Below are 27,900 nucleotides of genomic sequence, written 5' to 3'. Positions count from 1 at the left end.
TTTTTTAAATTTTTTAAAATTACCTGTTATCAACCAATTTTCTCTTCTTTTGGTAAACTTGTAAATTAGTTTGTTAAGCTTGACACATATGTTCTTATTCCCCTTAGTTTTTTTTTATTTCAACCTTTGTTTTTCAGCCTAAGAAGTATTTAGAAGACTCTTTACATTTTCAAGTGATTTCAATTTTGGGGAAGCTGACTTTTTTGAATATGTAGTTTTATTCATTATGATCATAACCACAGCAATTTTAAAAAGTAAATGTGAAATTATTCTCAGTTGTGGATGACAACAGATTTTACATTTACAAATATGATAGAGAATGTTGGGAAACATTGCTTTTTATGCTGTAATTACATTTTGTACTTTATAATTTTCTTCTGTCTTCCTTCTCCTTGTTTGGATGTTGTAATACTCTAGAATGTTTTAAATAGTTCTTGTCCCACAAAAGAAATCTCAAGTGTAACCTTCCTTCTTTAGTAAGGAGTCGAGTTCCTGACAGTCAGCCTCCTCAGACCTTTTCTTTGAGAGAGTTGCTCTTTGAACAAGACTGAGGTCAGGCCTACCAACCCCCTGCACTGTGGAAAATTCACCTCTAACTGTAGACTCCCCCAAAACTTTCCTAATAGCGTAGTGTTGACTGGAAGCCTTACCACCTACAAAAGCAGTCAGCACGTATTTTGCTTGTTATATGTATTATATACTGTATTCTTACAATAAACTGGGCTAGAGAAAAGAAAGTATTATTAAGGAAATCAAAAGTAGCCTAACCAGTGGTGGCACAGTGGATAGTGTCCACCTGTAACACTGAGGTCCCCAGTTCAAAACCCCAATGTTGCAAACTTGAATGAAGGATAGCTGGCTTGAGTGCAGGATCATCAACATGATCCTAAGGTTGCTGGCTTGAGGACCCCACCCCCTACCCTCGCTGTCAAGGCACGTATGAGAAGCAGTCAATGAGCAATTAAAGTGAAGCAATTATGAGTTGATGCTTCCCACTCTCCTCCCTCCTTTCCCTTCCTTCTTGTCTCTTCCCTTCCCCCCCTCAAATTGATATAAAATAAATTTAATTAACAAAGAAATTATAAGAAGATCGTGTAAGGAGAAAATACATTTACTGTGTTTATTGAAAAAATCCACATTTAGGTGGACCCGCACTGTTCCAGGCATCCCCAAACTACGGCCCGCGGGCCACATGCAGCCCGCCTCAGGCCATTTATCCGGCCCCTTCTGCACTTCCAGAAGGGGCACCTCTTTCATTGGTGGTCAGTGAGAGGAGCACTGTATGTGGCGGCCCTCCAACAGTCTGAGGGACAGTGAACTGGCCCCTGTGTAAAAAGTTTGGGGACCCCTGGCATGTGCAAGGGTTATCTGTACATTACGATATCTCAGTACATAGATAGCTTTTTAATGTCTTTTTAAATGTTTATTTGATGGATTTTAGAGAGAGAGGAAGGGAGAAAGAGAGAGAGACAGGAACATCAAGCTGTTCTTGTATGTGTCCTGCCCCAGAATTGAACCAGCAACCTCTGTGCTTTGGGATGATGCTCTAACCAACTGAGCTGTCGGAACCAGGGCTTATAGATAGCTTTTATAATTGCTGTTTTAAATCCCTATAATAGAAAATGATGCATTTCTACTTGTCCTTAATGGAAATAAACAAATCTTTCCTCTTTAAGCTAAATCAACCCAGTTCCTTTGACTCTGACTTTATCTACAATGTAGGTTAATAATGCACCCAATATTTGATATCACTTAGGTAATTGAAAGCCATCTAAAACCTGTGGGCTGGTTTTTTTGTCAGATAAGTTGGATTTAAATTTTACGAATTTTTTTTTTTTTTTAATTCTGGGAAAAGCTTTTAGACCCATTTAAAATCAGTCATTAAAAATATGTATCTTGCTTAAATGCTCAAGGCTTTGTTATTTGGTTGTGTTTTGTATTTCTTTCTTTTTTTTTTTTTTTTGTAAAGTGAGAGGAGGGGAGATAGACTCCCGCATGCACCCCACTGTGATCCACCTGGCAACCTCCATCTGGGGCTAATGCTCACATCAACCAAAGTATCCTCAGTGCCTGGGGCCAACACTCAAACCAATGGAGCCACTGGCTGTGAGAGGGGAACAGAGAGAAAAGGGGGAGAGGGAGAGAAAGATAAGAAGATGGTTACTTCTCATGTGTGGGGACCAAACCCAGAACTTTCACTCACCAAGCTGATGCTTTCTATCCACTGAGCCAGCCAGCCAGTGCCATATTTTGTATTTCTAAAGTAACATTTTATGTAGTTGTAGATATTTTCCCCTAATTGTGGGACATAGGTCCCATTTAACCTTTTTTTTTTTAAGAGTTGTATTTTTGTTTTACTCTTTTTTTTTTTTTTTGCAACAGAGTCAGATAGGGACAGACAGACAGGAAAAGAGAGAGATGAGAAGTATCAATTGTTCATTGCGGCTCCTTAGTCTTCTTAGTTGTTCATTGATTGCTTTCTCGTATGTGCCTCGATCAGGGGGCTACAGCAGACCGAGTGACCCCTTGCTCGAGCCAGCGACCTTGGGTCCAAGCTGGTGAGCCTTGCTCAAACCAGATGAGCCTGCGCTCAAGCTGGCAACCTTGGGGTCTCAAACCTGGGTCCTCCATATCCCAGTCCGACGCTCTTTCCTCTGTGCCATTGCCTGGTCAGGCTAACCTTCTCTTTCAACAGTTGAGGATTGAGAAAAATGTTTCATCAACTCTGATATTTTTTGAACTCCCATGTTTAATTTTTCTCATGGCTGTTAGGATCACACTAGCGATGAACCTAGCCTCATGCTGAGCCTAGCAGGTGGGCATCGCCCTAGGTCAGTGGTTCTCAACCTGTGGGTCGCGACCCCTGCGGGGGTCGAACGACCAAAACACAGGGGTCGCCTAAAGCCATCGGAAATACATAGTTTATTTAAAAATGTATTGTATAATATACATATGTTATTTTAAAATGTATTGTATAATATACATATCTTATTTAAAAATGTATTGTATAATAAATATGTATTTTCTGATGGCTTTAGGCGGCCCCTGTGTTTTGGTCGTTCGACCCCCGCCGGGGTCGTGACCCAAAGGTTGAGAACCACTGCCCTAGGTGCTCTTTTATGTGTGCGTCCTGACCCTCTTCTGCTTTCTAAGTCTCTGGAGCTCTGGTGGTAATGAGTCTGTGGTATCTGTGTCCGTAATGACGCCTAAACCGCTCTGCTGATGCACAGTTGACACTTGACAGTACGGATCCAGAGCCAGGGCCTTTGGCTTTCCTTGTTCAGAATTCATCAAACCAGGGAAAAGGATTCTTTAAAAGTTTCTTGTTTCTTTCATCCCCTGACCTGGTTAGCAGAAGAATCTTGATTCTGTTAACCTCTCGATGAGCTATTTATAGTACTGTAGAAAGACATTTGGTCTTTAGCTATTAGTTTTGTTCTTACGATTAGTATAGAGTGAATTATGTACCCATGGGTACTTCTGTACTTTCTTGCTCAACTGTCTTTAAGTAAATCGAGTTCATCATGACATTTCACCTTTAAATAGTTAAACCAGCATGTAAGTGAGGACAGTGTCCTGTTATTCATACTTGGATTTCTCCGACTATCCCAAATATGTCTTAAACATTTCCTCCCTCAAACCAGCATGAGATCAAGGTATACATTGTTTTATCTCACTTTAGTCTGTGAATGTCTAGAACAGTAATCTTAACCTTCCTACTCCACCCCTTTTATTCCTCTTCAGTGTCAACTAGAGACCAGTTTGATTTCTTCTAGATTGTCCCAAATTCTGGACCCAGCTGATGGCCTCCTTATGTTACTGATTTTAACTTATTTCTCTTATCTTCCTTTGATTTTAACTTATTTCTCTTCCTTCCCTCCCTCCCTCCCCCCTCCCTCCTTCCCTCTTTCCCTCCCTTCCTTCTTTCTAACTTATTTCTCTACTCTCAAATTTCCTGTCATATGGAAGTTGGGTCTAAATGTTTGATTTGATTCTAGTAGTTTTTGCAGGGCTGTTTTGTAGACAGAGTTACATATATTGTAATCATGTCAACCATCCCAATGTCTCATCCCATTTTTAAACTAAGTTTGAGTAAGGTACTGTCTTTGATTTTAAAGTTCTCAGCAGTTTAGCCTGACCAGGCAGTGGCGCAATGGATAGAGCGTAGGACTGGGATGCAGAAGACCCAGGTTCGAGACCCCGAGGTCACCAGCTTGAGCCCAAGGTTGCTGGCTCAAGCAAGGGTTACTCGGTCTGCTGCAGCCCCATGGTCAAGGCACATTGAGAAAGCAATCAATGAACAACTAAGGTGACACAATGAAAAACTGATGATTGATGCTTCTCATCTCTCTGCGTTCCTGTCTTGTCTGTCCCTATCTATCCCTCTCTCTGACTCTATAAAATAAATAAATAAATAAAAATGTTCTCAGCAGTTTATACTTAATTACTATGTTATTCTCAAAAACAGAAGAAAATGTTTAATACAAACAAATTAGGATGATGAATTAAATTAATAACCTTAAAGTATTTTGGCATATCATATGTGTGTTCTGATTTAAGGCCAGAATTATCATTTTGCTTTTAAATGTCCTTTTGATATTTTTTTAACTCTTTGAGCTTACGTGCATTCATTCTTTTCCTTTTCTAATTTTATGTGAGCCTGCTAAAAACGAGTTTCTACTCATTTTTGACATTGGATTTCAAATGGTGAAGGGACCATTGCTTTTGCTTTTCTGGTGGACTTTATGAGCACGTGTCACACTGGATAATTTCAGTGCTTTTTTTTTTTTTTGTTTCGGATCTTTATTATAGAGCAACGGAGGAGCTAAGAGGCAAAAGGTATCCCATCAAAATTATATTGCATATCAAAAGCAAGTTATTCGACGGAGTATGCGACATAGAAAAGTTCGTGGTGAGAAAGCACTTCTTGTTTCTGCTAATCAAACATTAAAAGAATTAAAAATTCAGGTGAGGACAACATAACATTCGTTTGAGTATGTTGTGGATGTAGAGGACCTTCATAAATTCCTGCTTCCCATCCATGTTTATATGTGTAACTGGTTTTTTTTTCCAGGTTGACCTCTATTTATGTATAGTACTAAGCCATTGAGAGAGAGCTTTTTTTCTCCTCTTCTTTTCCAAGTGAGAGGAGGGGAGATAGAGAGACTCTCTCACGCGCCCTGACCAGGATCTACCCGGCAACCCCCATCTGGGGCCATGCTTGCAACTGAGTTATTTTTAGCACCTCAGGTAGAGTCTCCACAGAGCTATCCTCAGCACCTGGGGCTGATGTGCTCGAACCAGTCGAGCCATGAGTGCGAGAGAAGGGGAAAGAGAGAGAGATAGATAGAAAGGGGAGGAGTAGAGAAACAGATAGTTGCTTTTCTTGTGTTCCCTGAACAGGAATCAAACCCAGGACATTCACACACTGGGCCAACATTCTACTGCTGAGCCAAGTGGCCAGGGAGGGCTTATTTTTTTGTATTTTTCTGAAATAAGAAGCAGGGAGGCAGAGAGACAGACTCCCACATGAGCTCTGGCCGGGAGCAACCTGGCAAGCCTAGTAGGGGGCAATGCTCTGCCCATCTGGGGTGTTGCTCCATTGCAACTGGAGCTATTTTAGCACCTGAGGTGAAGGCCTTGGAGCCATTCTCAGTGCCTGAGCCAACACTGCTCCAATGGAGCCTTGGCTGCAGGAGGGGAAGAGAGAGACAGGAAGGAGAGGGGGAGGGGTGGAGAAGCAGATGGTTGCTTCTTCTGTGTGCCCTGGATGGGAATTGAACCCGGGACTTCCACATGCCGTGCCGACGCTCTACCACTGAGCCAACCAGCCATGGCTGGAGAGTGCTTTTTATTATTTATTTATTTATTTATTTATTTGTATTTTTCCAAAGTTAGAAGCAAGGAGGCAGACAGACTTCTGCATGTGCCCCATCAGGGTCCACCCGGCATGTCCACCAGGGGGTGATGCTCTGCCCATTTGGGGCATTGCTTCATTGCTACCAGAGCCATTCTAGTGCCTGAGGCAGAGGCCATGGAGCCATCCTCAGCGCCCAGGCCAACTTTTGCTCCAATGGAGCCTTTGCTGCGGGAGGGGAAAGAGAGAGACAGAGAGGAAGGAGAGGGGGATGGGTGCTTCTCCTATGTTCCTTGACCAGAAATCGAACCTGGGACTTCCACACGCCAGGCCGAAGCTCTACCGCTGAGCCAACCTGCCTGGGCCAGGCTTTTTTGATTTCAGAATTATGCCTGCAGGGCCCCCAAATTAAAATAGCTCTTTCTTTAAAAAGACTTGAAGTTTTTAGAATAGCCAAGAATCTTTCTATGAAGATGAAAGTGGTTTTTGGATCCTGAAATTTGAGCAAGTTCTGAGCAGCTTTACAATGGGAAAAAATTCAGCACCCATTTGTTAACATGTTGGGGTTGTTCCCAAGATAATTGTTCTCTCACTTCATTGTGCTGTATGCTTTCCTCTGACCGCTTAATAGGTATTTGAGCCAATTTTCAGGATCTTCTGTAAAATTTAAGGGGAGATAAAAGGCAGCTACTTAATTGTTGAGTCACTTGGATGAGTCAAATTTTTTTTTATCACAAATTTCTTATGTCAGATAAGTCTTATTTGGTAGAATTTAAAATTTCCTTCACCTCTGTTTATAGGCTGGCGTTTTCCAGATTGTTTTCTAAAGGTCCATTTTAGATCGTTTCCTCTCCATCCTGCCGAAAGCATGTGTTGCTTTGTAAATCAACTCAATGAATGCAGTGTAGGCGTTGTGAAAATGCTTCGTGATAGTGGTGTTTCTGGGTATCAGTGCTGGAGCATTGTAAATGAACATGCCACTGGTATATAGTATCTCAAAGCCCAGGCAAAGGGGGCTGATAAGTTCAAGATGGCCACAAAAAAAATCTGGCCCCTAATCTGTTTCAGTCACTGATATGTCCAAAATGTTGACCAAATTTTCCTCTTTGCTACTTTCATGTGGCATAGTTTAATGGTTGTGCATTCTTTCTTGTTACTGATATTTATCATCTCAATTGAGGCAAAAGTACAGGCTTCCTTTGAGGGTGTTATGTGTTCCAGATTGTCCTGGGAACTGTATTTCCCTCGGTTGAACCCACGGCTCTGAAAATAAACGTGTTGGCATAATATCTTTCCTCTGTTGTTGTACCTTTTACATCTGAGAAAGCTTGCTTCTGTCACCGGCTCTCTGCCTGTCAGTGGTAAACCTCAAACATTCAAAAACTTGAAATTACAAAAAGAGCCCCTGTGGATAAAGACATTTGAAAAGCCTGTGCCATTTCTATTACAGACTACCGTTTTTGAAAAGTAAATCAAAAAGTCAGCAGAAATAACCTCTAAATCTAGGAGTGCATTACCTGCACAAATGAGTTGTTAGAAGGCAGCAGCTGTTCAAACGAACCCCCAAAACGAGCTCTGCTCAGATGGTTCCTTTGCAGCATCCTCCTCTCGTTTCCCACCCCTGCTGGCAGGACCGCTGTGATCCAGGTGGAGGCTAAAGAAAGGGCAATGAAATGTAATTTCTTCTCACTGCTCTGTGGTAGTCTCTTTGAAAGCTTCAACAAGATGTGACCTTTGGCCCAGCACCCTGGACAGCATTGGAGTTTGTGATGGGCGTACGTGCGATCCTCAGTCAGCGGTAGTGGGTGACTTTTTGAAAAGCATGTAATACGTTCTTTTGTATTTGATAGAGCCTTTCCTCTAGGGATACTACAATTCCAGGTTAATAGGATGACAGGTTTTGTAGAACTGTCAGCGTTGTATTCCAGAGACATAGCCAAGTACTGTTGCTTAAGACCTGGAGAAGCTTGCTTTGCCAAATTGTTAATTCATCCACCTATGATGCCATAGAGCAAATGAAGTAATTTATTCATCTCCTTTCTCAAAGAATGCTCAGTATTTGTGTTATTCCATTTTTCCAAAGATAAGTTTTAAGTAGGTGGTATTGCCTGCCTCAGAAAGGAGGGAATTTTGGCACAGGTTAAATGGCTAGCATTAGAAGTCATTGCTCCTGCATTTTCTTATTTTACACACATACACACACACCATGGAGCCTCTCACCTTTAGGAAAACATTGTTCCTGATTTCCATAGATCAGGAAAGCTGCACCTACTTGTTAAACAGACCTATATAATATTAATTATATTTAAGCATTCTTCTCGCACTTATGGTTTATGAATTATTATACCAAAGGTCTCTATGCCCTTGATTGGCCTGTTCCGTCATTCTGAAATAAATATCGTTTTCTCCTCATTAGTGAGCACTCACTCCTTTTTTCATAGCACCCCTTCTCCAGAGCCTGTCTTGCCTCTCATATAGCTGCCTGTTCCTTCCTCTGTGTTCCCCTCTGTCCTACATGGACCTCCTGCTGCCATTTTTACATGGTTTTGCCCTCACTCTTGTGAACTCCTCCAGGGGGTGGGGTGTCACTTTTATGTTTCTTGCACCTAGCACAGTATTCAACATTAATAGCTTCTTAATAAATGTTTCATTAGTTGTTGAGCGAATTTTCATGTCCTTGTCTGTGTGTGCTCAAAGTGTGAGCATCCATTGCTCCCCAGTGGTACTCGTGTCTAGAGATACTTGCTGTTTGTCCAGTCTCATAGGGTGGGGCCAAGACATTTAGCATTTAGGATATGAGCAAGCATTCCTTCAGTCAAACAGATGTGACATTAATCACACTCAGTTGGTATCAGATGCCTCCACTGTAACTGCTTTCTTCTTCATGGATCCTGTTTAATAACCTGGGCCAGTTGCCTGCACCCGAGCCTGTGTGCTGGGCTGGCTTTGGGGGAACCGCCCTGTCAGTACTTCTCATTCACCAGAAATACGCTTGTCAGCCTCACAGGCAGATCACTGATGATGTCAGGGTGCTGTAGCCACAGGTCCTTGTTTGATCAATCCCTGCTTGCTTCTCAGGGGCTGACGGCCTTTTGAAAACTGCAGCTGAGATTTTTTTTTTTAATACTTTATTGGTTTTACAGAGACAGGAGAGAAATGGGAGCATGGAATGGAAAGTAACAACTCATAGTTGCTTCATGTTAGTTGTTCATTGCTTGCTTGCTGTATGTGCCTTGACCAGGGAAGCCCAGGGCTTCAAACTGGCAACCTCGGCATTCCAGGCCAAAAGTTTATCCACTGCTCCACCACAGGCCAGGCTGCAGCTGAGATTTTTATTTACCCATCTGCCATTATTTTTTTTAAATTTAATTTATTCATTTTTAGAGAGGAGAGAGAGAGGGAGAGAAAAGAGAGAGACAGAGAGAGAGAAGGGGGAGGAACATCAACTCCCATTTGTGCCTTGGCCAGGCAAGCCCAGGGTTTCGAACTGGCGACATCAGCATTTCCAGGTCGACGCTTTATCCACTGTGCCACCACAGGTCAGGCTACCCATCTGCCATTATTAAAACCACTTTTCTGGTCACAGTCTTCCCAGAATGGAAAGCTCTTGGGCCCTATTATACACAGTTATTATACACACAGTTGGTTCATGGCTACTTTGCTAGGCGTGCTTTGTCTTCCCAGATTCAGAAAGTAAAGGAGTAGACTGCATAAAAGAAGGTAGAGACCTCCTTCCCTCCCTCCCTCCCTTTCTTCCTCTTTTCTTCTCTTATTTTGGTGGGAGGAGAGGAGATAGGCAGACTACTGCATGCGCCCCGACCAGGATCCACCCAGCAACCCACGTCTGGGGCCGATGCTTGAGTACTGAGCCATATTCAGCACCTGAGGCTAATGTGCTCCAGTGGAGCCATGCTCAGTGCCCGGGGTTGTGCTCGAACCAATCGAGCCACTGGCTGTAGGAGGGGAAAAGGGAGAGAAGAAGAAGATAGAGGGTGGAGAAGCAGATGGTTGCTTCTCCTGTGTGCCCTAACTGGGAATCGAACCCGAGATGTCCATACTCTGGGCCAACACTCTATCTGCTGAGCCACCAGCTAGAGTCATTGGTTGATTTTTCTATAACATCGTGGATATAGGAGTAATAAAAGACATGTAATAGAATACATTCAGTGAGTATGTAACTAAGTTATGAAGCATAATAAAGTGAATACCATTGAATTCACCCTCCAAGTTAAGAATGGCAACATATCACTGAAGGTATCTGTGTGTGCCTCTCTGAGCCCAGTTCCTCCTTGGCCCCCATTGGTGTTACTACTGGGAAATAATAAAACATTTTATGAATTCAAAAAAACAGTTGAGTGTATGCCTAATAGTTTTTCATTTTTAACAGTTGGCTGGAACTGGACTGAGGCATATGGCCCTTACCCTTAAATTCATATTTTGGCCCTGGCCAGATAACTCTTGGTTAGAGCATCTTCTCGAAGTGAAGAGGTTGTTGGTTCGATCCCTGATCAGGGCACATATAAGAACAGATCAAGGTTCCTCTCTCTCTCTCCCTTTCTCTCTTGCTAAAATTAATAAATAAACATTTTAAAAAAGAAGAAATTAATATCTTGGCTTCTAGAGGGAGGACTCATTCTAAGAATATATGAGTCCTAGGGACTGAATTATGTAGTCCAGGCTGCTTGCTAAAGGAATTGAAACAAAAGGAAGAAGAGTGCAAGTCACCTGCGGGTTCATTTCAAGGTGGTCTTACGAAAGGATTTGGATTTGACTTGATTAAAGGGCTGTGGGACTTGGGCATGATGGGAGTTACGGTTATGGCCTTGCCCAAGCCTTCTGACTGGAGGAGCTGTCAGCCCAGCCTCACCTTCTGCTCCTTTGGTGTCCCCGCACCCCACCCTTGGGGAGGTGACAGGGTGCAGAACTGAGGGATCTGGGGCTTTGTTTCTCTACCAGACCTCCTGGGGATGTTCCCAGATATATTGGGATTGTAGCCTCAGTAGGAATGGAGCAAGTGGGCTGACTGCAAACAGTAGTATCTTTTGTTCTCTGAAATTCTTTTGTTTTTTAAAGAATTTATGCATTATTTATTCAAATAGGGTATAAGTCTCAGTATTTTCCTTTATACAGACTTTTTTTTTTTTTTTTTTTTGCACAGATCATGCATGCGTTTTCAGTTGCTCCTTTTGACCAGAATCTGTCGATTGATGGAAAGATTTTAAATGATGACTGTGCCACCCTCGGCACCCTTGGCGTCATTCCTGAGTCTGTCATTTTGTTAAAGGTAGGTAGCAGTTCCTTACCTGAGGGATTCTAGAGGGTTTTAATGATTCACACCCACATGTGCTAGTACATGGTGGTTAAAACGGTTGCCTCGGGTCCTCAGCAGGGTGTGGTCACAAGTGACTGCCGTGACTTTTTGCTGGCCTCTGGATTCCTCTGCTCACACTGAGCCACAGAGACTTAGAGGAGATCATGGCATTCTTGGGTCTTACGGAATTTTCATAATTTTTGTTTAAATAACAGATCTAGATTTAGCCTCCTCCTTATCTCCTAGGTGAGCAGAATTAACTGTGCTTCTACTATTAAAGTATCCCTTCATTTCCTCCTGGCTCAAAAGCACCAGCCAGTCCAGCTAGGAAACAGACAGACACGAGGCTTGGCCACAACAGTCCAAACACTTCCGGTTGTCATCATGGGAGTCCTCTCCAGAATAGGGACACTGGCTTTGGGTAGAATGGATTCAGGAGAGGTGGAAGGTGTTTTAGGAAGTAGGGTTTCTGAGCAATTGTCAAAGAAGATGAATCCTTGCACCAGGCTCATCAGCCCAGTAGTACCTGTGTCTAGAGGTACCTACCTCTCCGAGGGCCTAGTTTCGTCACTTCCCTTTGCCTCTTTTGTTTCTTTGTGGCCAGAAACATCCCCATTGTGCCAGATACCACTGCATCATGTAAAATGTTTGTCAGGTATTTGAACTGTGAAATACATGTTTTTCATACCCAAGAGCCTGCGTTCTGGTGAGAAAGAGTTGGGCCCTGGAAATGAGGAGACAGACCCGTGTCTGCCCCCCCCCCCACACACACACACACTCCTCACCCAACCGCCTGCCTCTCCCTCTGTTTACTTTTTACTTTTCTTGGAACTATAGGTTCTGTGGAATTATTTTAAAAAACCTAAGTGAGTTGCTGAATCCTGAGAGGCCTTTCTAAAATTCTAAAAACAGCCTCTTGTTAAAGGGTTTGTACTTTAGATAGATAACTATACTCTGCTGGCCATTAACCTCTGCCCTTCCAGCCAGTCCCACCATAGGCTCGGACTCAGTGTTGGCTTCTGTCCTAGAAAGGATACAGGTATTTTGTTCTTGGTAGTGAAGAGGGACAAGAATGTATTTTTAACCAAGTTGGTGTTTTTAGAGCACCAGCCTGACTTTTTATTTCTCCCTAACTCACATTAATTATGTCAGAGTTTAGTAACCTCAGGGTATCTAAACATTTCTATATCTAAAGGTGTTTTAAGGAACAGGAAAACAATGCCACATAGAGTATGCAGTTTTCTGGGTGATGAGTAAAGACTAGCAGGGCATCCCTTGTTAATCCTGGCCAGCCGGCTGTGGCTTGACCTCGGTGCTCTACTGGACAGCGTTTGGGTTTGTGTCTTGTGGCAATGCAGTCTTTGGCTTGGGGGCCAGACCTCAGTGTCAGGAAGGTCGCGCCTCTGCTCCTGGCTCCCTTCCCTGCTGGTTTCCAATTGTCTCCATTTGTTTTCCAGGCTGATGAACCAATTGCAGACTATGCTGCAATGGATGATGTCATGCAAGGTAAAGACACATTTATTTTAGTAATTTGGTAATTAACTTGTTAGAAGGAGGTGGGATTACCGATATGGAAGCTTTAGTCTACAATACTTTCAATCTTTAAAAAAATAAGCTTCTAGATACCATTAAGGTAGAATCTTAAATTATTTGTCTTATGAGATAGATCATAGAGAAAGATTCTACAAAAATTTGGAAAATGGAAAGCAGAGAGAAGGATAGTAATTACTAAATAAATGTAAGCCAACAGATGGAAGCGGTCAGCATGAAGCAAAGCTAATTCAAATCACAGCCTCAGATAGGCACACAGGAATGGGAGCCCCCGTACCCCTGGAAGTGGGAGTGAAGAATGAGCCTAGAAATGGGAAACTTGACTGGAAAACTGTGTAAGAAGCATCTGGACAACTCCCTGTCTCCCAGATCCTCACAGCCCCTTCCTTTGCATCCACGTCACCACCTCTTGACCTCAGATGGGCAGCTGGAGTAAGTGTTTCAGCTCATTGAAGAAATTAAACTAGAAAGGTTGAGACTGAGGCCCATGGCGTACCAAATAGAGAGACCACCCCCTAGGTCTCTGTTCAATTGCTAACAGCCTAGCTCTCTTAACTCTACACAAGAGGGAGGAGATTCCACTATGGGGAGACTGGCCAGTTCAAGAAAACAACTTGCAGGTATAAAAAAGAAAGTGGTTCATCTTCCAGGTAACCTTAGTGAAGCCCACCAGTGCCCACTGAACAGGGTTTTCAGGCTCGAGAGCCACACCTAAGCAGGCAGAAATAGGCAGCCAGCGATCACCAGATGGTTGAGGAATGAGAGCGTGGAACTGAAAGATGTCAATCACCAGGGTGAAGAAGGAATCCAGAGGAATGGGCAACGCAGGAGCCAAAGAAAGCTTACAGATTAACTGTGAATAATACAGATAGAGCAAACAGTAACTAGGGCCTGTATAAAAGGAGCATTCGGAGAACAGAAAGGAATTCATGAAAATAAAAAATGATTGCACCAAAGGCCCAATAGTGAAATTCTAGGGAGAAGAGTTCTCTGAAAACATCTAGAGATCTAGGGGGAAACCAGTCCCAGTCACAGGATGAGGAGTCGGAAAGACAAACGAATGGAACCGTGCCCACGGGCTTCTGAGGAGAAGGGAGTTCCAGTCTAGTCTGCAGTGAGGCAGACTTTGTTCTGCCCTCACACTGATGGCTCTCGGGACACATGGAAGACCTAAAAACATTCTCTCGTATACCGTTTGCCAAGATACTATGGGAGGAGGTGCTCTTAAGCAAGAGAATAACAGAAAGACGTCCACGTTGGAACCAGAAAACGGAGATCGACGTCGGAAAAGGGGCCCTCGAAGGTGGTGGAGGGAAATGCCGGGACCAGCTCCGCAGCTGGCAGTGAGCTCGCCCAGTCCCCTGGAGCAGGGGAACGCAGGCTTTGGGGAAGGGTGTCCAGGAAGGGTGCCAGGGGGCTGTCTTGAGGAGTTTACACTGGAGTTGAAGATGGTACAGAGAAGACATGTAAATAATGCAGCAGTGACCAACCCAGAAAGACGAAGACATCGTGCCAGACAAGCAGAATAACCAAAGTACACTAAGGGGTTCAACTGTGAGCAGTCTTAATAGAGTTCACAATAACATAAATGCCAGCGATTGGCTTAGCAACACAGTATCACAGTGTCAGGAGGGTGGGTAGCTGGTATCTTTCCTTGAGGAAGTTAGTAGATAGTATCTAAAATTATGAAATGGCAAAATAAGCATGTTTTTTAGAAATAAAGAGGTCAAATACCATTAAGAAATGGCTACAGGAGTCAAAAGCAGTTCCTTCTAGAGCGGGGGAGGGGGAGGGGGAGGGGGAGGGGGAGGGGAAGAGGAGAGACCAGCTCCAGAGGACATCCTTCCCGTGGTTTCTCCAGGCCTTCCCTGGAGTCACGCAGAATGGTGGCTCCAGTTATTACAACCCTTTCTTACAGTACTTGGTTTTTTAAATGATGCAGTTGTGTTACTTTGATAAAAATAAAAACAAAGAATGTCATCTGATTATTTTCGTCCATAACTTCCAAAGTGATCATGACGGGTGTGTTAAGGTAATTAAAACAAGTTATTTTAAACTTCTCATCTTTAAGCATTGAAATGATCTTACTGCTTACTCTCTGTCATGACAGTCTTCTCAATTTGGATTTTTTTCCCCCTCAGTGTGTATGCCAGAAGAAGGGTTTAAAGGTAAGTGACATTTGTCATGCTTTGTTCACGGATGTCAGAGTCATGCTGCAATTTTCTGTTCAAGTGAAGGCTATAATTTGATTTTAAAATTTAATTCAATCTGAGTCTCAGGACTGAAATTAATTTTTGTTAAAGGCATTTTTTATTCATTCTTCATTATCTTGTTCCGCAGTCAGGCCTCAGATGGGGCCCGTGTGTTAGAAGCACCTCCTCCTGCCAGATGTCCATACTGCTTTCTCTTCCTCATTCCAGCGGGAGGTGGGGGGTTAGCTGGTGGCATTTCGAGGTTTCTATTTAACCATTTTTCAGTTCACCCTGTCAGTCCCATCTCAGAGCGAACCAGTTTGTGTGCAACTGATAAGAACTAGAGGAGAAGAATTTGCTGAATTATATGAGGTTCCGTGCAGAGGGTTCATTAATCTATTGAGAATTAAGGCATTCCTTGGATTATTACTTTAGATAGAGACACGGCGCTGCCTTGTACTACATCTTGGCCGCTGTGGTTGCACACACCGATAATATTCATTAATCCATCAATTGCGTACCTTGGATGTTCACTGACTGAACCAATGCCATATTGATTATTTGTGGCCTCCTCCGGAGGTTGTGGCAGGTTGTGATTTTGCCCAGGAGTCAGTTTAAACCCAGTATCAGGGGTTCTTTGCTAAAGGAAATGAGTGAACAAAGCTGCTGGCCTGTATAAAGCCTTCCGCTCACCTGGCTTTGTTGTCTCCACATTTCCACTACAAAGTAAGTCCTGATGTGGTAAGACATAACAAAGCAAAAAATTTCTTTATGAAAAATGGCCATCAAATGAAAGCGTCAGTAAAATCTGATTCGGTGTATGAAGACAGCATGTAGGAAACACATGCTTCTGACAGAAATGTGGTTTAGCCGAAAGCCTCAAGTTGTCTGATAGTTTTCTCTTATCCTTCGATGTCAGAGGGCTGCTGTGCTCATTTATTAAGTTGGGTATTTCCTGTTGATGATGCATTCTGGGCAAATGGAATACATGAGCTCTTCTTTCTTGGTTCGCAAATATACCCCCACGTGTGTTTCTTTCCCAGGTACTGGTCTCCTCGGACATTAATCTTCTGAACACTTGCTGACTGCTAAGAAATTACCAGAAGGGAGGAGGAGTTTGACATGTTAGGGCATTCAAGAAAAGCTGGATTGAAGAACTAAACCATTACATGACTCTTCCAAAAGGCAGAAAACCATTCAAAAGTGACTGTCCCAAATGCCTTATGTCAAATAAAGCAGATTGCACTGAAGGACATCAGACTTGAAGGAAATGTTTCAGATTTTCTATTTAAGGGGTGCGGGTGGTGGGGGAAAGGACAAATAAAGATTGGACAAGTAAACTTTTAGCAGTACCAGTAAATCATGTTTACATACGAGATTTATAGTCACGGAAGGGAATCAAGTCTTGTTCTCTGTCCTTGCTCACGTGTCATACCAGATGCATTGGTCCGTAAGGGATTTGTATCACAGTAGCTGGGACAACATTCTGCTCTGAACTAAAAGTAACTCTTTAGAGACATAACCTGCTTACCAATCCCTGTCTTTGATTCATATTTACTTTCAATAAAGCATGAAAGTGAAGAACTTGCCATATTTGTGGAAAAGTGTCTTCAGATTAGACTCCTCCGTGTGGCTGCAGCGTTCCCGCCTCGCACGCGGCCCGCCGGTCTCTCCTTGGTGTTGGGTACCGGAGGGGGCGCCTGCCTGTCTCCTGCAGTGAGCGAGGGACTCTTGTCTCATTTTTGGCTTCAAAGGCTTTTGCTTTCAAGCAGTTCAGAAAGGCCAACAAATGTTTATTCCTTGTGATAGCATCTTCCTCCGGTTTTGCTATTGTTCAGAAGTGGGAAATCAGATACACCTTGCACGTTTGAAAAAGCCGACCACCTCCTCAGAAGAGCACAGTGGACTGAAGTACGTGTGGACGACAAAAGGCTTTTGTAAAGTGTGGCCCATCTTCCACGTCCACCGTTCCTTGCGTTTCACTTCCCTTTCTGACCGCATTCTTCCAAAATGGCCAGAAAGGACCTTTTATATCGCTTTGTTTAAAGAAGGAAAAAAGTGTATGGGTGGGGTGTGCCATTTTATCCAATTCAGAATTATTGTTATTAGCAACATACAATCGAAGCAACATGCTTAAGAATATTGAAGGACTTTTAAATGGAATTGAAGGATGGAGTTTGTTTTACCATTTGCTCTGTTGAGTATGTATGTACGTCTGTGAGGCAGAGGTGCTGACTCCGGTGTTTCTTTTGCTAACATTGTTTTTAGCGTTGGGTTTGTGCCAGGTTTCCTGCTCCCCCGTTTCTGAAATTTTAAACTCAAGTAATGGAGGAGCGAGGCAGGCTTTATTTGGAGGGCCAGTAACCTTGGCAGCATCCCTTCTGAATAGCTCCTTTTATCAGAGTAATTATGGCTTTTGGCTAAAATGATAACTTCATGTTGTGTTTCCCCTCTGTGTTTGCAATGTCTTCAGTCTTTGCGCCCTGAGGACATGGGGGTTGTGGAATGAGCTTGTGTGGGAAAGAGAGCTGCACGCAGGACCCTTGAAAACCATCCCAGGAACCAGTGGGTCCCACGTCGAGGTCACACAGGGAGAGACCCAAAGTCAAGATTACGGATAGCTGATCATTTTTAGATCTCAGTCTTACTTTGTTCCAAAGAAATGAAGCTGGAGCACAAAAGTAATAACATGCCAAGTGGTTTATTCTTTCCCGAGGTAAAGACTTGTGTGTAAGTCTGCTTAGTGCGGGCAGTAGCTATCCGCCTTTACCCTGCTTAGGCAGCTCTCTGGCCAGCGAGGTTCTTCCTGGGGACTGACACCAACCTGTCCATAACTTCAGGAATCTGACCTATTTCTCCCAATCTGCTGTTAAAAACAGTTTTAAAGTTTGTTACTTCGATCTCTTTTTCTAATGCAGTGGCACGAAATAGCCTTTTCTACGTCTTCCAGGCCAATAACTCAGTCTCAGTACCGGCTCCTTTATTAACAATGCCCAGGGGTGGGGGTCCAGTGGGCCTGAAGTGAGCAGGTGATGCTCCATGTGCCTGTCCTTAGAGCCCCAGCCGTTGTCGTCTTCCTGCCCGGGAAATGTACACCTTGTTCTGTGAGTACTGCTCACAATGTCTGCTGCAGCCCCACAACACCAACAGCGCAGCGGAGCTTTGTTAGAAATGCCGGAACTCGGGCTTGAGACCCACTGAATTGGAGTCTGCACCCACAGGCCACTCCTGTGCTGTGTGAAGTGGAGAGGCTGGGACCTCTCTCCCACCCACAGTGTTTAGTGGCCTTGCATTGTCACCTTCACCACTTTGTATGGGGAAAACAGGTATAAGTTATAGCCTAAAACTCGATTTTTTGTCTGTATTTATAAATGGATGGAGACCAATTGGCTGTGACCACATTGAAGTGCAGAGACTCTTTCCATTGGGTTTTTGTGTGCTTGTGTACTTTTAAAATATATACGTATATTAAATCAGTCTTCTATAGAAGGTATTATAAAGCTTGAGGTTTCCCCACCCCTTATATCTGTGATCATTCCTTAATCCCAAACTAATGAGTACAGCCTATCATACTGGTACAAATTATGCCATTGCTTGAAATATAGGTTGCCATTTGGACATCTTCATTTCCTGGCGGAATAAGTATCTTTCTGTGTATTAATGACCTTTATTGTTTGGAATTGCTGTTATCTTTCTGCCAAATTAAAAAGAAACGAGCGTCCCTTTATTTCTACGGAACCATAATCCAGAGTGAATTTTGTGTTGCTTTAAATGTCCAGTTGGTTAGGCAGTGTGGTCGGACCCAGGTTTGAAGGTAATGCTGGGATTGAATAACCTGTTTTAAGAACCCAGGGGGTGATTTATTGCTGATTTAGCTGCTGAAGTGAAATGGACATTAAAGCCTTTCTTTCCTGTTACAGCACCATGTAGGATCCTTTGTCCCTGGCGTTTTAATGCTCTGCCTGTTCAGTGTTCCAGGGGACTGCAAGCAGAGTCCAGTGTTTTTTGTTTTTGTTTTTTTAGAGATACAGAGAGAGGGGTAGATAGGGGCGGACAGACAGGAATGGAGAGAGATGAGAAGCATCAATCATCGTTTTTCGTTGTGACACCTTAGTTGTTCATTGATTGCTTTCTCATATGTGCCTTGACCGTGGGCCTTCAGCAGACCGAGTAACCCCTTGCTCGAGCCAGCGACCTTGGGTCCAAGCTAGTGAGCTTTGCCCAAACCAGATGAGCCCGCGCTTAAGCTGGTGACCTCGGGGTCTCGAACCTGGGTCCTCCACATCCCAGTCCGATGCTCTACCCACTGCGCCACCATCTGGTCAGGTGAGTCCAGTGTTTTCATTTTTAAAAGAGTCTCACTCTTAGCACCTATTAACGCCCCACCTCCTTCCCACAGGTGCAGGGTTTTGTCACCAGCTGCGTTTCTGGTTCTTGAGGCTAGGAGGTCTCCACCACCCAACTGCCACCAATATTAGCTGGAGATTTGATTATCCACATTGGAAACCTTTATTGGTTAAAATGCAAATTAGAGACACTTGAAAAATGCTGCCACTTCATTGAGCAGACAGCTTTGTGCCAAGTCCTGTGTGCCAGGGAAGGTCCCGTAGGGAGACACAGGAAACAGCTTGTCCCAAACCTTTCTGGTGGTTTTCGTGTCCGACTGTTGAGTTGAATCGAGGTAAGGAGTCTGCTGGCTGTTTAGATACCACGTGCGCACGCACGTGTGTAGGCGAGTGGAAAGGACAAGTTTGAGAAGTGGATCACCTGTGTTCCAGATAATTTCACTATTTACCTTGTAACTAAGTCTTAGTTTTCTTATCTCTAGAACAAGGCAATATTTTCTGCCTTGTTTACTCTCCCACACTGAAGTTAAACAGTAATATTCTTGGGGCGAAATACTTTGTGTTATAATTAGACGCTCGCCTTTGTGAAATGCTGAGGAGTCCTCCTCTTTGGAAGTCTTTAGAGAATGCACAAAGCCACGCTACCTGGAACCCCTTCTCAGAAGTTTAGAACCACCTAATGCAGGAAGTCCTTGAGCTAAAATGATGACTGGAAAGGTGTTTGATCATCCCATTACATAAATCTTTCCTCTTGGCCCATAAGGAAATGAAACTAATGGCCAAATACTAAGCCACCTTGACTCTTTATTTGCAGAATCACGGTGAAAGGTATTCAAAACATGCTTAGAATACATGAAGATTTATGTCTTTGTGATGGGCAGGTCCTGCCCCAGGGGGCGAGTTCCCATGTTGCGATCAACATTGCCAAGAACATTAGGAACAGGCCCTGTGAACCGCTGAGACGGCTATGCAGGCACCAAGCACACAAAGTAATGCAGAAGATTGGCTGGTGCTTACAGGCTACTTCTATGACCTGACGGTCATGTTTTTTATTCTTTATCTTTTGAGACATAGTGAGTAATACTGTTCAAGACCAGAGTACACAGAACAGGTATTTCTTGTGCTTTCTCTTCCCCAGCAAACCACAGGACCAGTTTTTATCAAATTAATACAGCAGACTGCTAACCATATCACATTCATCACTTTTTATTTTTTAAATGCATGTTTCAGACAAGTTGGTGATATTTCTTCATATGGTGAGTTTTAAGTATCTCTTCTGAGCCTCATCAAATTTTGTAAGAAAGGAGGTTACAGAATTTGTCTTGTGACCTGTCAGAGTTGTATGGTCTTTTCTGGGTGACTTTGGTCTGCTATTAGAATAGGGAGCTGCATCAGACTGAACCTTTGTTATGTCCCACCCACGGGAAGCAAGGCCATGATCCCTGAAGAAGTGAATCCTGTTGCCAAATGGCCTCTATCCCACAAGCACAAGTGAAATGTTGGCTCTTCTCATTCTTGTTCTCACCCTTTTTCATTCATGAGGCTATCAGAATCTCTCCTGCTAAGTCAGTGCAAAGAACTTGTCCAACATAATTACTGTATTGATCTCAAATAGAGGGCATCATCTGCTTCCCCCAACAGGCTTAAAGAAGAAAGGAAAAAGGCACCCTGCTTTCAAGGACTTGGCTAAGACTGAGGAGGCCAGGCCCTTTGAAGTGAAATTGCTCTCGGTCAGGAAGGGAGCCAGCCTTATAACAGCAGCTGGAATGGCAGCTTGAATTCCAGATCCGTTAGTGCTGCCAGGCAGGCCGGCCCTGGGCCACAGGAAGTGGGGGACACGCCCCAGGGAAGACAGAAGGCCTAGGCTTTTTGTCTAGGGTTGAATCCGGTGCCAGCTGGCACACTGGCCTTTGCACACTTGTATCTTGGTCTCCCCTTCCCCCTCAGTGTTCGCCACCGAATTTGTAACCTAGGAAACACTAAACAGCTACCCGCTCTTTATGATACCGGACAAGTGTTTCCCTTTGGGCCTCAGCGTTCTCTAAAAGGAACTTGGATGTGTAGAAGTTGTCAAACATGAACTAGGTGGAAGGAGACAGTGGGGCCCCATCTCCTCAGCTTCACTCCCACACCCACCCACCCCCTTGATGCTCCAGGGAGTGCATTTGGAAAACTGCCCTGCTGGACCACCTTTAAGGACTTCTCTTGTGTTATCGGTCTGCAAATCGTTTCTGTGGCTGGGTTCTGTCTGCTGTTTCCGCTGCACCTTCTCTCATCTGTAGCGTGCACTGACTCTGGGTGAGAGACTCCAGGCTGTGCTAGACTGCCTGGAATTCTGGACCTAGAGTGAATTGTTTGCTTTTTGTCTTTCTGAGAGCCAGAGTTAGGGCTAGGCTGGATCTTCTGTCTGCCCCTAAGACCGCTCTGATCCCAGAAATGAATCAACCTAATTATCGTATAGTATTAGACTGTTCTAGCTCCCGAGGGCAGGGGCTCAGCCATCTGATTCATCACCACATCCCACAGTGCACCACACGATATGTTCTTAGCAAGAAAAATGAATGAACACTTTAGGGTGTCACTCTTTCTGTGACAGCAAGACCTTTGGGAGAAAACTTCTGTTACTTTGGTGTAACCAGAGCTGGCCCCGCCTTTGGGCTTGTCTCTTATCCTCAAAGTGGGGGTTTCTAGCTGCATTCATATTCATAAGCTAGACTTCTGTGACCCCAAGAGCAGGTCCCCCCAGGTTGTATCCTCTGTCATGCGTCCAGCATCAGCCTCATAACCCACTCAGCCTGTCTTATGCTCACTGTCTTCTCCCAGTCACCCCTGTAGTCTGCCCCCCCCCCTTGATCAGCCCTCCTAGACTTTACTGGCACAGACAACACACCGTGGGGACCCACTGTTTTTTAGTTTCCCCCACCCCTTTTTTTTCCTGCTGGGCAGTCTCTAGCCCCACCTTTCTTCTCTTCGGTCTGGCCGGGAGGGGTGGGCACATGGAGAGGGGAGTTGTTTCCAAGAGGCGTCATTCCCAGTGTAGGACTCCATCATACCTTATTCTGAGTTTACTGTGCCACCCACATGTTCATTCTCCAGCCTCTTTAGATGGCAGCTATTTTGAAGTCAGCTTTCATTTCTCTGTAGTTGGGAGAGCAGGGGTAGGTCACAGTGTATTAAGTGAAAAGGGAAAGGCTTGTGCCCCGAGGCAGCCATGCATGAGTGGTCAGTCCTGAGTGGTTTGGATTGAAGTAGGGCAGGGACAGCAAAGCTGCAGGGCCTGTGTCCAACCTTCAATACCCAGGCTCCATGCCCGGCTCTGCCCAGCCCCCTATAGCCCAGTATGCATTGCCTTCTCCCCGGGGGCCCTGACAGGCTCAGAATGGTGCCCCCCCCCCCAGGACAGGCTAGAGATTATAAGGCTCTTGCATTGAGGTTTTCTGTAAAGAGGGAAATGCTGTAATTGAAAAGCTCCTTGATTATAAAGAAGAAATAGGCCTGGCACAGAAGAGCTTTCGTTCTTTGGCCTACTCAGCCAGGGTCGGGCACGTTTAGTCCCAAGTCCCCTGGTGCCAATAGGCCCTTGGGAATCTTGGAGTCTGCTGGGTGCAAACCATGAAAGGTCACAGCTGCAACTTCTCACTGAGTGCGTTTCCACATCACCACTGCCTCTGCCTGCCCCCTTGCTCCAGCTCAGGTCGGGCACCTTTGTCTGCTCGCAGTCTGGAATGGTACCATCAGCACTGCCTTCCTGACCAGAGTCCACTTTGTCTCAGCCTGGAGGGAGCGGGGGCGGGGGGAGGGGGCTCTTTGGGGAAGTAGTTGGAGAAGCAGGAAGAAGCACTGGGGTTGTAATTGGAATTAAGGATCCATCTGGCCAAGCATCCAAAACAGCCAAAGGATGGAAAGAGACATGCTTCAGAGGACCTTGGCATTTTAATGCCTTCCTGAGATGTGTGAGCCCAGCCCCGGAAGGCTTGTAGGCTTTCTGCCAGCCTTCCCCACACAGGCTGTGTTTTCACCAAGCACCTCCCCGAACCAGTGCCCTGCAGCACATACCTGGCGGAGGCGATTGCTATTCCATGAAATCCCTTTTGGCACCATCTCCTTGGCCATGCTGGTTCAGCTTCTTCTCTCTCATTACCACTTTGAACTGATTCTGTAGCCATGCATCCCGAGAAGGACATGGATCCATGCCCAGGCCTCACACTAGGCAGGAAATCAAAGGGCCCCCAGGGGTGGCAGTGGAGTGGGCCCAGAATTAGCAGGGGATGCTCCAGGAATCTGTCCTTTAATCCAACCCGTCATTTTTCTCCTGCCTTGAACTTAACCTTGTTCCACCAGCACTGTTCAGAATGTGGCCTCACAGCACCAGCAACACTGCAAAGCTTTATTGGAAAAGCAGGAACTCAGGCCCCAGACCCACTGAATGGGGACTTGCATTGGGATCAGGCCACTCCAAGAGTTTGAGAAGCCCTAGGCTGGGCCTCTTTCTCACCCATGGCTGGAGGAGCTCGAAGGAGGGAGAACTTGACAGCGAAGGACTGGAAAGTGAAATGCCCAATTCCACTTCCCTTCTGCCTCTTCACACTTGCTGGGGGTTGGGGGTTGCAGGGTGGGATGAGGGTGAGGCATGTCCTGCTAGTCCCTCTTAATTCTACTCTCTTGGTTGGGGTGAGATTCATGGGGCGGGGCAAGGGGGGGGGGGGACAGCTCTGTGGGACTGAACAGTCAGGCTTCATGCCTCAGACCTTCCAGAGGTTTATGTCCAGGTTGCTGAAGGCCCCAGATCATTTCCTTAACGAATTGCAGTCCCTGTGGCTGGGAAAATAGAGGGGGAGTTGGAACTGACAGTCACTTGTTAAACACACAGCGGGTGCTCAGTAAATATGTTAAATAAACGGATGCAAGACTTGAGTGCTCCCTCAGTCTATCTGTGAAGTAAGCCCATTAGACTGGCTGACAGGAGGGTCCTGTCAGCTTGGCCTACTACTTGTAAATGGTTGATGAGATAAGTTTGCCTCTACCCCTTTTTGGCCTCAGTTTCCCCAATTATTAGAGTGAGGGAGTGAGATCCAGAGGTCACTCTGTAACAATGTTCTCTGTGACTCAGGGCATGATCTTGGGGCCAGCAAATATACCCTCACCCATTGTCCCCCACAGTTCTGACCTTGTGGACACACTGCCTATTTCCTTGATTCATGTAGAGTTGCCCCTTGGAGGGGAGGCCTGTGGAACTAGGGAGAGGTGGGAAGTAGGGCCCAGGAGCCACACGTGTCAGCTGTGCTGCTTAGATGTATCTTCAGTCAAGTCTCTTCCCCTCTGTGGGCCTCAGAGGTCAGACTAAGGTGATTCTACGACCCCTTCCTGCCTGGGTTTTCAGGGTTTGTCCTGACCCCGCCTTCTTCCGGGAGTGCAGAGCGAGCTGCCCAGCCCAGGGAGGATGTCAGAGCTGCTAACCCTCTAGGAAGCGTCACCAAGCGGTACAGGGCACAGGCTCCTCGCCCAGCTAAAGCCGCGCTGCTTTTGCTTCCTCCCGGTTCCTGCAGACTCATGGAGCCCGTGGGGGTCTAAGGAGTCTTGCCCACATTTCCCGTTGCCCTGACTTAGCTCAGAAATTATTCCTCTCGCCCTGGCTGGGTTGTTCAGTGGGTAGAGCATCGTCCTGGCAGAGAGCGCAGGTCGCTAGCGGTTTTGATCCCTGGTCAGGGCACATAGGAGAAGCAACCAATGAGAACACAACTAAATGGAACAACTAAGTGGAACGAGTTACTGATGCTTCTCTCGCCCTTACTGCTCCCCCTCCCTCAAATCAATGCGGGGTGGGGGGGGAAGTCCTTCTCCCCTCGGAGCATGGCCGGACCGCTGGGTTCTGCCGGGGCCGTGCCACAGTCTAGCCTTGAGCCAGCCCTTGCCTTCTGTGGTTCTCAGTTTCCCCACCTGTAAGATGGGGGCCCACAGCGCCGGCCCCCTGGACCTGTTGTGAGAGACGGCGGCCGCAAGGAGGGCGGTAGGGTGAGGGCCGCCCCCGCCCCCGCGCCCGCGGCCCCGGCTCCCGCTCCCGCTCCCGCTCCGCAGTGAGGGGGGAGCAGCGAGGGGAGGGAGCGCTCGGCGGTCACGTGACACCCCCCCCCCCCCAACTGCGGCGGCGGCGGCGGCGGCGGCGAACGCGGAGCCGCGTCTGAGCAGATCTGCAGCGGCTGCCGCGGGCACCGGAGCGCCGAGCCCAGGACGCCCCGGCTCAGGCCCGCGGGTGAGTCCGACCCGCACGGGGCGCGGCCCTGGGAAGAGGCAGGCACGGAGCTGCTCCGGGCTCCCCTCGGCGGGCTGCCAAGACCCCGCGCCGGCGGGTGTGGGGTCGGGCGAGGACCCGGGTCCCGGGGTGGGCAAGGAGGGGTGCTAGCGGTGCTGGCCACGGTTGGAGGTGGGGACCGAGGGGGCCAGGCCTGGCCTGAGCCGGCCGAGCCCCCTGCCTACGGCGGTGGTGCCAGGCCGCAGCTAAGGGGGCTCGGGTCCCACCCCCCGGCGTGGGTGGGGGTACCTCCTCCTGGTCCCTCCCCCCCGAGCCCCCCCCCCAGGAGGGGCAGGTTGGTGTTCAGAGTAGGGAACGCGGAGAAGGGAGAAGTGGGCATGTTCCCTGGGTCCCTAGGAGGGGCCCTTAACACCCCCTAGAAGGAGGCGCGCGGGTTCGCAGAGAAGGGAAGTGGGGGTCCCTAGGTCCAACGACCCTGAGCTGAGAGGGTGATGATGCCCTTGCTTCCTCTGGGACAGAGCGCGTTTCCCCCGCCCCCTGTCCCTGACCCGCCGCGGAGCAGGGCACACGCATCACGCAGTCGGGCGCCCCCTCGTCGCTTCCACTGGCTCCGCAGGATCTAAGGACTCGGTGGGAATCCACAAGGCGGTCCCCGCGCCCCGCTGGTGCTCTGATGCCAGTCGTGGGGCGTCTGGGCTTGGAGAAGGTACCCTGTGTGTGCGCACGCACACACACTTGCACACACTAGCTCAGGAGGTGAGAGTCCTTCCTCCATGGTCATTAGACCCGGAACTGTCCGTGACCCCCAAGTTCTTGGGGTCATGCCCCAGGCCTGGGTGGAAGGAACGAGGACATCCAACATGGCACACTGGCATCTGTCTCCCTGCTCATTGCCCTCCCTCACCAAAGTCAGCAGGAGGGGCAGCGAGGGAAGCAGAGTCAGGAGATAGCAGGACAGAAAGGCACAGGGGAAATGAACTGAGGTATCATTTCCTCCCAGAAAGGAGGTGGGTCAGGGCTCCCAGGAAGGGCAGTGATTCTTCCTTCCCCATGCTGTTTGGGAAAGAAACTGGGGGAGGAGGGACAGCCCTGAGTTTTCTGGTGAATGAGAAGGAACCCAGTCCAAGGTACCCCTGAAAGATGTACAGGCCTGGCACAACAGCTGAGGGCAGCAGCTGAGTGGGGGAGGTGGTGGTCATACCCAGCTGGTCCCAGAGATCCCCCTTCTCCTCTGTCTAGGACCTCAGCTTTGCTGAGAGACCCCTGGGAGTTGGAGGGTCTGGGGAAGGGGAGGGGGCGCTTTATTGGCCTTGGGAAGAATTTGAGGGTAATGAGTAATCCTCAAGTGGCATGAGCACCTTCCCCGTCCACAGCAACATTTCAAGGCAGGGGCTGAGGTCTCCATTGCACATATAGGGAAACTGAGGCTCAGAGAAGCCAAATAAACTGCCCAAGGTCACAGAATTGCCTTCTCTCTGCTCCATGTGGCTCTCCACAGCGTGGGGTGGAGGAAGGATCAGTGACAGGTGCAGCGGTCCATGTAGTATCTGGGGCTGCATCTGGGTGGAGGTAGAGAAGCGGGCTCAGGTGGGGGAGAACCCCCCCTTCTTCAGGGTCCAGAACTCAGCCTTTCACCCTCTCTGGGAGCCCCCAGCTTGCTTTACCACCCCTTCTCACAGCCATGATGGTGTTCCCACCCTGGGTTCCCAGCTCACAGCCTTTCTCTGGCCAAGCCCTCTCCTCTTTGCTCTTCCCCAGGGTGTCTGCCTGGCAGGGGTCTCAGGAGGTCTCTCTCCTGGCTCCAACTACCCAGCCACTCCCAGGGGAAAAGAGGATTCTTCCTTTGGCCTCTTGAAATGCAGAGGGTCTCCTTTTGGCTTGGAGGCTCTCTGCTGCTTGAGCCTCTGCCCCCAGCAGGATCTGCACAGGCCTGGGGTTAGGGAGCCCTGAGACTCTGCTCCCCACCTCTCCCTCATCTGGCCTCGCCCCCAACCTGGATGTCATGTTCCTGAGCTTAGAAGCCCCTTGAAGACTTGCGGGGCAGATCTGTCTCCCACGCCACCTGTCTGTCTTCGAGGCCTTTGTCCCGGCTGTCAGAGGCTGCTTGGCAGCCACACATGCTGCGCAAACACAGACCCACACACAGCAGGCACAGACGCAAACAGGGTTCGACTCACAAATCCCAAGACCCAGACACAGGAACCCACAGGCACACCCAGGCCAAGACCCCTGCCTCTGCTACAAACACTGAGGCACACCATCCAGACGTGTACATGCAGATTGGAGGTGGTTGTCAGCAAGAAGAGCTTCCTCCAAAGCCCTCATCTGGCTAATATCTGCTTCCATTATCTCCTCCAGGGCACACATGACATATACACACGTGGGAAGGAGAA

At 46.9% G+C, this 27,900-nt stretch overlaps 2 protein-coding genes across 6 annotated transcripts in view; both read left to right on the top strand.

Annotated features, from left to right (window-relative positions):
• The window catches only part of USP48 (ubiquitin specific peptidase 48), an 88,584-nt gene extending 69,946 nt beyond the window's left edge, over positions 1 to 18,638 (top strand). For all 4 annotated transcript variants that reach the window (XM_066375371.1, XM_066375369.1, XM_066375368.1 and 1 more), the window contains 5 exons: positions 4,813 to 4,968; positions 11,016 to 11,141; positions 12,626 to 12,674; positions 14,861 to 14,887; positions 15,955 to 18,638. In XM_066375371.1, the coding sequence (XP_066231468.1) occupies positions 4,813 to 4,968; positions 11,016 to 11,141; positions 12,626 to 12,674; positions 14,861 to 14,887; positions 15,955 to 15,977 (381 nt within the window). In that variant the 3' untranslated portion in view covers positions 15,978 to 18,638. The remainder of the gene's footprint in view (positions 1 to 4,812; positions 4,969 to 11,015; positions 11,142 to 12,625; positions 12,675 to 14,860; positions 14,888 to 15,954) is intronic.
• A 6,733-nt stretch (positions 18,639 to 25,371) lies between these two features.
• The window catches only part of RAP1GAP (RAP1 GTPase activating protein), a 66,815-nt gene continuing 64,286 nt past the window's right edge, over positions 25,372 to 27,900 (top strand). Inside the window, exon 1 of one of the 2 annotated variants that reach the window (XM_066375340.1) lies at positions 25,372 to 25,507. The gene's annotated coding sequence lies outside the window, so the exon portion shown is untranslated. Of the gene's footprint in view, positions 25,601 to 27,900 lie in introns of both variants that reach the window. The other variant, XM_066375341.1, reaches the window with a different exon arrangement.

Source organism: Saccopteryx leptura, chromosome 3 (genome assembly GCF_036850995.1).
Source record: "Saccopteryx leptura isolate mSacLep1 chromosome 3, mSacLep1_pri_phased_curated, whole genome shotgun sequence".
Classification (NCBI taxonomy): domain Eukaryota; kingdom Metazoa; phylum Chordata; class Mammalia; order Chiroptera; family Emballonuridae; genus Saccopteryx; species Saccopteryx leptura.
Note: the sequence above shows the minus strand (reverse complement) of the source record. Positions and strands in the feature narration are given on the sequence as shown.